The sequence below is a fragment of the Bactrocera neohumeralis genome, chromosome 4, assembly GCF_024586455.1.
Source record: "Bactrocera neohumeralis isolate Rockhampton chromosome 4, APGP_CSIRO_Bneo_wtdbg2-racon-allhic-juicebox.fasta_v2, whole genome shotgun sequence".
In the NCBI taxonomy this organism is placed as follows: domain Eukaryota; kingdom Metazoa; phylum Arthropoda; class Insecta; order Diptera; family Tephritidae; genus Bactrocera; species Bactrocera neohumeralis.
In genome coordinates, this window is record NC_065921.1 from 71751252 (window position 1) to 71763266 (window position 12015).

General features: G+C 30.7%; 1 protein-coding gene across 2 annotated transcripts in view; it reads left to right on the plus strand.

Moving 5' to 3' along the window:
• Positions 1 to 12015, plus strand: part of LOC126754458 (uncharacterized) — a 218113-nt gene that overhangs the window by 84364 nt on the left and 121734 nt on the right. For both annotated transcript variants that reach the window (XM_050466427.1, XM_050466426.1), the window contains exon 3: positions 10242 to 11390. In XM_050466427.1, the coding sequence (XP_050322384.1) occupies positions 11072 to 11390 (319 nt within the window). In that variant the 5' untranslated portion in view covers positions 10242 to 11071. The remainder of the gene's footprint in view (positions 1 to 10241; positions 11391 to 12015) is intronic.

Genomic DNA, 12015 nt, shown 5'->3' on the forward strand with positions numbered 1-12015 from the left:
ATTCAAGTTCTAATAACACTGTGATATCGTGTTTACTTTTAAAGGTCTGTCTGTCTGTCTGCATGCATTCGAGTTCGAAACTGAGATCATAATAATGAATATTCATTCAAATGTGTGTTTTAGTAAACTCTACAAAGTCGCCAACAAATCATTTTTACACGCTAATGATGTTAACTCTTGATTTCCTTGTTTGCTGAGTACCGCAGATTTCGGGATTGTTGTTCGGTGATGAGTGAAATTAAGAGCACAATATTTTAGTGAGGTTTAGGAATTTAACTGCCGATGAAAATGGAAGAATTTTCAACCTTCAGCTTGATTTTTATCGGTCAGCTCATACGGCAGCTATATTGCAATGGTATTCCGGTTTGGACTATATCTTCGAAAATTATGCCGTCTCCTAGGAAATTTATACCTGGTGGACATGATTCCTACCCTTGTAGTAATCTAAAACAAACAAACTAAAAACATTTCTTTATTAAAGATGTCGCCATTGGATTGAAAATCGGTTTCTTAACAATATAAATTGTCCTTCAAAAGTATTTTAACTCGAAAATATTCGGGATCCCGATATTTTATTAATGTAATCCCTAAGATTCCGACACAAAATATAGAAAAATAACGTTCAACATCAAAGTCTTTTTCGGGATCCCGTTCTTTTATTAATGTAGTCCCGAAAATCCCGAAACAGAAAATTAAGAAAATTAACATGTGACATCACAGTCAATGGAATTTTTCACTTGAAAATATAAAAACGGTTCCTAGAAATTCGCTCAATTCGCTTCTTTATTAAAGATGTCGCCTTTGGATTGACCTTTGTCAAAGAAAAAAAATCACAAAACAGTGTCGACTTGAAAAAAAAAAAATAGTTTACTCCCTTTTTTTGACCGTTTTAACTTGTCCAGTTCCCACGACACTAAAATGGCTATTCTCCGAGGCTAGCCTGCATCTGTGTGTCGGCGGCACTTGAAGTCATGCTGGATCAACACAGCTCCACCTAGTCCTCGATCAGGTAGCCAAACACACACTGCTCCAAATGAAGTAAGGGTTTGACAGAGGTGAGATGATCTCTTCAGCGCATGAAGGACTTAAGTAGCGAAATACCATTATTATGATTAAGAAGTTCATGGTTACCCTCAGCGGTAAGGCTGACTGGAACAATTCCGTTCTCGAGCTACTTTTTAGGGATAGTACAATCAAATGGTCAATGACGACTCAAAAATGTCGTAGGGAATTGGCGCAGGAGTCGGAGGAACACGTACCAAAAACTCCTTACCTATGGAAAGCTTTCCGAGCACATTTCAAGCAGAGGCCTTTGCTATAAGTCGGTGCGTAGAGATAAACCTCCAACGCAACTATCGCAACGGACGTATAGTTAAACTTAGCGACGGTCAAGCGGCACTAAAAGCGATCTATACATACGAGATCAAACCGCTATTGGTGCAGGAGTGTATAGAACTGCTAAACAGTCTATCAGATCGTAACCAAATGTACCTTATCAGGGTGCCCGGTGACAAGGTACCACCAACATGGTAGGACCCAAACTTTCCATAACGGTTGGTCCCCATATTATAAAAGAACTGCTCCGCAAGGATAAAGGAGTGGGCAGGGAGGGATATTGGCAACGACTCCAAGGCATGCACCATGCCAAGTTGCTATGGGTGGTTACAAACTTTAAAGGTTTAAATATGTAAAGAACCTGCCAAGAGACAAACTGGAGCTACTTGACGCCTTCTACACTGGTCATTATAAACTCAAGAAGTAGTTATGTAACATGAGTCTAGCTTATTGTGAAAATTGCCGGTTCTGCGACATGAAGCCTGAAACTCCAGAACACTTGCTAATTGACTGCCAGCAGTCCTTCGGCGCAGGGTAAAGGCCTTGGATCCATGTTTCCACATAGAGATCACATCGCCTCAATAGCACCCGGTTTATTTATCAATAAGCTAGGGCTAAATGAGTCGTTGTGACTTAGAAGAGGGCACAATAGACCTTAGGTCGTAGAGCAAGCCTGATTTATTTATCTAATTTAAACATCGAATCTACTGCAGAAATACATACGTTGAAATTTGGGGAATAGATATTTTTCGATTTTTTTAAATTTCTAAACAAGAATATCGTGTGCGCATATAATATGATCCAATTTGACTGGGACTGACAAAATATATTAATATATACATATATGTACATATATATAATAATATATTTAAATTTTTTTTATATTTTTTAATACAACTCATTCCTGTTAATTTCAAAGTAGAACGGTTTGTTTTTTTACCGAAAAATATTCGCTTCCTATAAATAGTCACTCAGAAGGTATAATAGTATAACTTGTTCAAAAATATTGAAAATCTAAATCCCGAAAATATTTCGGGATCCCGATATATTTAAAATGTGATCTGAAAAACCCGGCATAAAAAATAGAGGAAATAAACATTCGACATCAAAGTGTATTTCGGGATCCCGTTCTTTTAATAATGTAGTCACCAAAATACCGAAACAGAAAATGTAGAAAATCGGTTTCTTAACAATATAAATTGTCCTTCAAAAGTATTTTCACTCGAAAATATTCGGGATCCCGATATTTTATTAATGTTATCCCTAAGATCCCGACACAAAATATAGAAAAATAACGTTCAACATCAAAGTCTTTTTCGGGATCCCGTTATTTTGTTAATGTAATCCCGATCCCGGAACAGAAAATTAAGAAAATTAACATGTGACATCGCAGCCATTGGAATTTTTCACTTGAAACCTAAATTTTACCAGAACTTGTTTTTAGTCATGTCGGACGAGATTTTCATGGTAACTAAGAAAAAAAAAATAATTTTTTTTTTTTGGCCCACCTTAATGTATATACATATGTATGTTTAAAGGTATGGCTGTGTGTATACTCTGTTTTAGCCATAACAAGCATGGCTAATGAGCCGTCCAACTGCACACCTGTGGCAATAAAAACGGGGGTGTTGGCGTGGCGAAATTGTTATTGTTTGTATTCACTCGCCAACGAACTGACAACTCACAACGCCGACTCACAGTCACTCCGTTTGGTTAATTCTAATTCTGAGACGTGATTTCTCATTTATACTACTTAATTCGATTAATGGCGTTTGTGCTTGCTTTTATATCGAAATAACTATTTCTAGACGTCTGCGCTTTTGTAACATTGTTCTGGCATTTTTTTCTTTTATTTTTGATTTTTTGATTTTTTTATTTATTTTTAGATTTTTTTCGTTTTAAATTTTGATTGTTTCTTTAATTTTTTTTTAGTTTTACTTTTTTATTTATTTTTAGCAATTATTTTTTATTATAGAATTTTTAGTTGCTCTTCAACCTTAGCGTCTGAGTATTATACAATTTGAATTTAATAGCGAAATTTACTATATACATATGTATGTATGTATATGTATGCCTAAAGCCCCATCGTTATAGCATTTCTGAACATTGTATCTCTAATTGTCAATAATAATCGCGAAATTGTAAAAATAATTTAATTGGCAGTTAAAATTGGCAATAACGTTCGCTTTGGGTAGCCGTTACCTATGTGTATATATGTATGTGTGTGTGTGGCTATTGCTATTCATTTCATTAATCTGTTTGCGACGCAATTTATCAAATAATTTGAATAGTGAGAACTGTCCGCATTCAGAACAGGAACTAGCCGCATGCGCAGCGCAGAAAAAATATCCAAATGAATCTGAAATTGTGTTATTAAAGACAGGTAGTTTTAAATAAAGCGGAAAGAAATTAAGTAGAAATATAAGAAATGCTATTTTTATATTTTTAGACTAAAATTAATCTTTCTTGTTGGTAATACCATATACATATATCAATATTTGAATAGAGCGATCATGCCAACTTAAGCTAGGCATATATCATATTTGGAGATTATTTCATGTGTTATGTCACACGCGTTATAGCGGTTATAGAACCCGGAAACTGTCTTTATATTGGGTAGTCGAAAAAGTATTTTCGTATTTCTAATCAAACTTATTTTTTTTATATTGTATTAGCTGGAATAAAATCAAATTTTACTGGGAATACAATTCCAATGTAAACAGGACTTAAAAAAACAGAACAAATTTTTTTTTCGACAAAATCAATTTATTTTATTCAAAATTGAAATAACAGCTTTTTACACGGTCCGAAAGCATGTCGAACGAGTATTTTAACTCGTTGGCCGGTATGGTCGCCGGAATGCCAGTGCAAGCCTTTAGAATGGCCTCTACGTCTGCCTAACGCTTTACTTTCATGGGCAAATGCATTTTTTCGAAAAGGAAGAAGTCGCACGGTGCCATATCAGGTGAGTACGGGGAGTGGTTAATGGTTAAAATGTGATTTTTGGTCAAATAATCGGTCACAAGCGTCGATCGATGAGACGGCGCATTATCGTGCAACAAACGCCAACTTTCATCTTCGCGATATTCGGTCCGAACACGTCAAATACGGCGCACCAAACGCTTCAAAACTACAAGGTAGAATATCGCATCAACGTTTTGGTCGGGTGGAACAAATTCTTTGTGGACAATACCCTGGGAATCATAAAAACAAATCAGCATTGTCTTCACTTTTGACTTCTCCATGCGCGATTTTTTGGGTTTCGGCTCGTCCGGTGCCTTCCATTCAGCACTCTGGCGTTTCGTTTCGGGATCATATTGGAAACATCACGTTTCGTCACCAGTCACAATATTGTAAAGGAAGTTTTTGTCCTTTTTTACCTCTCTAATGCAGTCCTTCGAATGTTGAATTCTGAGCAATTTTTATTCATCAGTCAATTTATGAGGAACACACACCTTTCGTAAGCCCAAATGTTCGGTCAAAATGCGATAAATCGACGTTTTGGAGATGTTCAATTCCATTTACATGAATTTCAATGATGATTTCGGCTGATTTTTGATGAATTCACGCACAGTTTCGATGGAATTTCCGGTGATCATGGATTTTGATTGATAAAATGTCATGAAATTCTCACTGCACAATCGATAAAGATAGCAGATTCTAACGCACTAGTCGACATATAAATGGCGCCACCAGGGGCGCTAGATTCCAAAAGTCCTCTTTACTTTGGAAAGCCCCTCGTATTTTATTCCAAAAACGATCGCATCTGGACAGACAATCCAGTGTAGCACTCAATGAAAAAGTTGTTCATAAAACTGGGTGGCTATATGAAGCCAAGGATAGAATAGTTTTGTTTACATAACGGTTTTTTGCAATAACTTAAAACCAAACAAGTTCGACATAGCGTAAGGTGTATCGAAAGGGGCGGGATGACGAAATAAAATGAATTCCGGATATCTGGTTGTTAAACTTCTGCGCAATCAATATCTAGAATTACTATAGAATTTATAGGTATTAAAAAACGGCATTGGTGGAAAAATCGCAAAGTTGGTTCATGTGAATAGCCAGAAGTTACATGACTTGGAGAAAAATAGTTTAACGATACGAAAAAAACGCGTAGTATAAATTAAAAATTTACCTTTCCGTTTTTCACAGTAATAGCATTGGTGGACATAACCGCGAAGGGTATGACCGCGAAAACTGCCCACAGACTTAGAGAATCTTCGTATTTAGAGGATTGCGAGCCTTGGCACTCTGGAATACTCACACACTTCGATTTAATGCCAAAAAAATGGTTTACAGGTCGCCGAATTTAGGCTGGCTGTCACTTCTCTGTTCACATAACTTCGAGTGTGGTATGGGAGGAAAGGACTCGCTGGTGGAGAGGGGTGGTGAGCTTTGTTATGGACAAGTACTAAAGACTCAATAAATGTGAAATGGGAACGGGTAGGAGTTTCGTTAGATTCCTTTGAACTGTTAGCTTGAAACCAACTCAGCTAACGTTGGTCAACTACCTGCAGCCGTGCAGTCACAAAGTGCTTCTTTAGAATATTTGTTTGGATAATGGACCAAATTAGGTTCATAACACTTGATAAACATATTTAAGTTATTATTAGAATATGGACAAAATCTGAGTATAACCACGTCCAAATTTCATAGAATTTGATTTCTATGGAATATAATAATCACTGCGAAAATCGCTGACTTTATACAGCAAATATCATTTAAATTGTAAGCGATTTAAATGAAAATAGGCCGACATTTTTTTCATAAATATAATATAGATCAGACTTTCCTCTAGCCCCTTTTATTCAAAATTATATTACTCTATAAAAACAAGAGTTTTTATAAAAAATATATCCGTCAATAAGTTAGGTTAGGTTAGGTTAGGTTAATTTGGTAGGCTCGTGAGCCACGCATAGACCAGTTTTGATCCTTAGCAAAGCTAGTTGGCCTGCTGTTACGTAAATGTGTTCCAACATTGAATTGCAGTTTTAAAAGTTATTTAAGATTAATATTTTTATAATTTTTTCAGTTGTTTTAGATTTATATGTTTTTATGATTTTAACGATTTCTTTATATTTAATTATATATTAATATATATAACTATTATTATTTTATAATATGAAAATATATACATATAATAAAAATATTATAATTTTTAAATATCATACTTGTTCTTGTATATATTTTCTGCACTTCTTTAAGCTCATTAAAACTTAATACCAATAACTTTATCTTTATCTTTAACAATTTCTCTTCTCGTCTTCGTATGGTAACTCTCTTTTTGTGCGCTACCTTTCTTCTTATTCTAGAAAAATAGCAAAAACAATAAACTTTTCAAGCGTAAGCTAATTTCATGTCTATCTACCTAAATGCATGTCTTTATAAAAGTGATTCTACCGCTAAGCAAACATCACATCTAAAAATACATAAATTAAATCTAACCAAATTAAAAATTAAAATTAATGAATATTATAAAATATTAAAAGGATATATTATTTTATTAAATTAAAGAAATATACATTAATAAAATATAAAAATTAAAAAATAACAATAAATAATAAAAATATATGAAACTAAAGATATAAACATATTTAAAAAAACAATAAATATATATAAAATGAAAACATATTAAAAAATAAAAAAAATTAGTTTTGTTAACATTAAAAAATATATATATTCCAATAAAAAAATGGTAATATTTAAAAAAAAAAGTTCAAATATACATATGTACATATTACAAATATGAGATTAAGACAACTAAAAAAATACAAAATAGGAAAATAAAATAAAAAAATTATATGAAAGTATTTAAAACATTAAAAAATAATAAAAAAAAAGTTTATTTGAAATAAAAAAATTAAAGAAAAAAATATAGATTTTATAACAATAAAAAACATAAAATATAAAAAAATAAATATTACATTAAAAAAAAAATAATATATTGTATTACAAAAAAATATTTAAAAAAATATATAAACTTGAAAACAAATTCGAATATAGATAAATAATACATATACGACTTTACAAAAAATAAAAAATTACAAAAATGTAAATAAAGACAATATAAAAATATTTAAACACAATAAATAAAAAAAGATACTTGAAATTAAAAAAAAAAAACAAAAAACTGCAATAATAAATATATAACTATAAAAAAATTTCAAATATACATTAAATTTAAAAATTTCAATAAAACATTAAAAAATAATAAATATTAAATATATATATATATATCTTGTCTTAAGAAATATAAAAAAATTGTAATATTAAATAAAATTATTTCAAAACATACATATGTATACAACATTTAGGAATTCAAAAAGCTTAAAAAAGTTCAAAAAATATAAATATAATAAAAATAAAAATATAAAATTAAAAAATAATAAACAAAAAGAATATTTGATTTACAAAATTAGAAAATTAAAAAACAATGTTATAACATAAAAAAATTAAAAAGATATATATTACAAAAAATATATATTATATTAAAAAATATATATTTATATTAAAAAAATTATCTGGAAAAATATATATATAATTCAAAAAAAAATTAATATAAACATAAATACCATATATATGAAATAAAAAAAAACTAAAATATTGCATAAAAGACAAATGAAATTAAAAAAAAATATTTTAAAAAATATCAAACGACAAAAATATAAAACATTAATTAATAATTAATAAAAAAATATGACATATTTGAAATAAAATAATAATAAGAATTAAATATGTGTAATAAATATAATAAATATATTACCTTAAAAAAATTGTAATATTAAAATCAAAATTATTTAAAAAATATGTATATAACATGCAAAAAAATGAAATTACACATACTTAGTATATTTATGCATGAGTTCAAAAAACTAAAGATTACAAAAAAATATTACTTAAAAAAAAAATAATTAAAAAAAAATAACATAAAAAAACTAAAATATTGCAAAAATTATATATAAAATTAAGAAAGGTAAAAAATGATATTAAAATAAAAAAACCTTTTAAAAAAATTTATGAAATTCAAAAAAGCACTAAAAACCTAAAAAAGAAACAAAAAACACGATATTTGAAATAAAAAATTACAAAAAATTAAGTGATATAAAAAACAGATATTTCAACAATAAGTAACATGCAAAAAAAAATAAAAATAAATAAATATAATAAAAATTAAAAAATTAAAAAAAATAAAAAATATTAAAATTAACACAAAAAATATATATATATAGTTTAAAAAAATTAATGAAGGCAAGTAGAATCAAAAAAAAAATACATATAACAATAATAAAAATATTAATTCAAACAAAAATAATTTCAAAAAATATATAACATAAAAAATCTAAAATATTACAAAAATAATAAACAAAATTAAAAATGGTACAAACATGATATTAAAAAAAAGATAATAAAAATATATAATAACAATAAAAATAAAAAAACGATATTACTTAAAAAATAACAAAAAAATTAAGTATAAAAACAGATATTTCAACAATAAGTAACATTAAAAATCTATAAAAAACAAAACAATTTAAAAATTAAAATGGTAAAAAAATGATATTAAAATAAAAAAAACTTTTAAAAAATTTATAAAATTCAAAAAAAATCACTAAAACCTAAAAAAAAAAAAAAAAACGATATTTGAAATAAAAAAATAACAAAAATAATTAAGTGATATAAAAAACAGATAATTCAACAATAAGTAATAAATAAATATAAAAAAATTAAAAATAAATAAATATATATATAAATATTAAAAATTAATTAACGCAAAAAAAAAATATGTATATATTTTTTAAAACAATAAAAAAATATAAAATAAATAAATAAATGAAAAAAAAAATTAAAAAATAATTTCAAAAAAAAATATATAACAAAATAATACAAAAATAATAAAAAATATAACATAAAAAAAAATATTACAAACAAAAATTAAAAATTTCAAAAAACCTTTATAAAATTTAAAAAAAAAAAAATCTAAAAAAACTTAAAAAAAAACGATGGAAAACAATTATATAAATAATAAATTATATAAAAAAAATCAAGTAGTCTAAAAAACAGATATTTCAAAAATAAGTAACATGCAAAAAAAAAAATAAAAAATAAATAAATAAATATAATTAAAAATTAAAAATATTAAAAAAAATTAAAAAATATATAATTTTAATTAACACAAAAAAATACATATATGTAATTTAAAATCATTAATAAAGGCAAATAGAATTAAAAAAAATATATACATACATATATCACTCAAAAAACAGAAATTAAAAAATATTTGACTGCATTTCGAAATCAATGGAAATTGTTGTGCAATAAAAAAGCATAACTAAAGGAAAATAAGTCTGTCTGTCTCAAACGACACATTAGCGAAGAGACCGCGCTAACCTAACTGTTTAACTTGCACGCGCTTTCGATAAAAGTCAAGTAAAAGCAATAATAACAATTATAATGAAATCATTAAATTTTTAGTTTTGAATTAAGACGTAAACGGAAACGCTGTTCAAATATTAGTAAACACCGGAAATGGCAAAAACTTTAATTAAGATAGAAAACTAATTCATATCATTACACTTCACCGCCTCATTTGCAATTCAATACTCAGCTAAAGCAAACCGCTGGTCAACGCAAACGCTTTGATTAAGCGAATTTTAATAACAACATGGAAACGCTCACCCACTCACTCAGTCAACTAATTACTCACCCAGCAAACAATAGCAATAACAATAACGAAAGTAAAAAAATTGAGAAAAAAAAACTTGGGAAAAAGTGAAGCCAACAAACTGTACTACTCACCGACTTAACGCATCACTTACTAAAACCGCTAATAACCAATAATATGTGAGTGTGTCTCACTGAGAATGACAGCAACTCAAAGTTGAAATTTGTTCTCTAAATTTCAGCACAACACGACATTTGGCCAAACGAACAATACCAAACCAACGAGCGACAAACGAACGCCTAAGCGCTGCACCAACGCTGATAATGAGCAATGAGTTGCAATGATGAAATGATGAAATGACGGGGCGCAATGCTGCTGACCGAAACGGAAAAGCAAAAAAATCTAAGTAACTGTAAAAAAATTTGAAAAAAGTTGGAAGCAGTTGAGACTGAAATGAGCCCACTTGCATACGGATATGCGCCGATGAGTGAGAGTAAAGTATAATTGAGCGCAGCAATAGATGAATAGACAGTCGGCTGCGATTACAAGTCAATGAGTGGCGACAAAAAAACACGATTGGGCAACTGGAAACTACGCGACAAAAACGACAGTAAACAAGAAAAAAGTAGTAAACGGAAGCGCTGGCCCCAAAAGCACGCAAATGAAAGTGTAAACGAACGACAAAAAAAAAAACTAAACGAAATTCAAAACGAAAACAAAAGCAGAGGCGAAAACTTAGCCGCATAATCTTGCCAGTACCAAGTACCCAGAACCTAGAGAAACTTTCGCGTGCGGCGACCGGGCGAAATTCGCATTTAGTACCTTCGGTCCAATCAACAGCCACACGAGTTGGCAGATCGCGTGCAACGCAGCCATTTCGTGCCAACGCTACTCAGCCAACAAAGCGCTGGCAGACAAGCGGTAATTACGACGGTTACACGTTTGGTGCGAAAGTGGTGATTTGCGCGCATGCGCAGTGTCCAATAAATCGCAACAATAATACGAAAATACGCGCAAAAGCGACAAAAACTGAAAAAAAATCAACGTTAATAACGAAAATTCAAAATCATAATGGCTGTGCAAAATCAGAACTTGCCACCAAAATCACCGCATTTGACCGCAAAAACCGCCACAGACGCCACAACAACAAACACACATACGAACGCCACACAACCGTTGGCGAAAACACGCACGAAATTCGGTCAAGCGGCAGCAGCAGCAGCAGCTGCAACTGGAGCCGCCACCGAATTGGGGCATAACACACAAGTATCGGGTGGCGCAGGTGGTGCTTCGATGATGCCAACGCCAGCGGGCGCAGCGGCGCCGACAGCAGTTCCGAATGGTGGTCCGCGCGTGTCATTCAATCGGGATGTGCATGTTAAACGAATCGGTTAGTAAGCTTAAATACTTGCTTTGTTTATGACCTAGTTTAAGAAAGAAGAAGAAAATATGTTAATTTCGTTGCGCCGAAGCTATAACACCCGCACAAATAAAAAATATGCCATACAAGCACTTGATTTTGATTGGTCATTTAATATGGCAGCTATATGCTATAGTGATCGGATCAGCATAATTTCTTCAAAGATTGCACCATTGTATTATTGTCTCATGCCAAATTTCGAGAAGATATCTTCTTCTTCGTTCTTCTTTATTGGCGTAGCCGCTGTAGTCGTTCTTCCTTTTCGCTGTTTGGCGGCAATTGGCGATTTCAAATGTAACCAGGCTCTTCTCCACCTGGTCTTTCCAACGGAGAGGTCTTTCTCTGTTTCCGCCGGCGGGTACTGCGTCGAATACTTTCAGAGCTGGAGTGTTCTCCATTCGGACGACATGACCTAGCTAGCGTAGCCGCTTAATTCGCTGAACTATGTCAATGTCGTCGTATATATCGTACAGCTCTCCAATAGAGTTTGGCCTTTGTTCATAGAGAGAGGACTTTACTTTTTAATTGTCTACTCAGTTCGAAGTAGCAGCTGTTGGCAAGAGTTATTCTGCATTGGATTTCGAGCCTGACATTT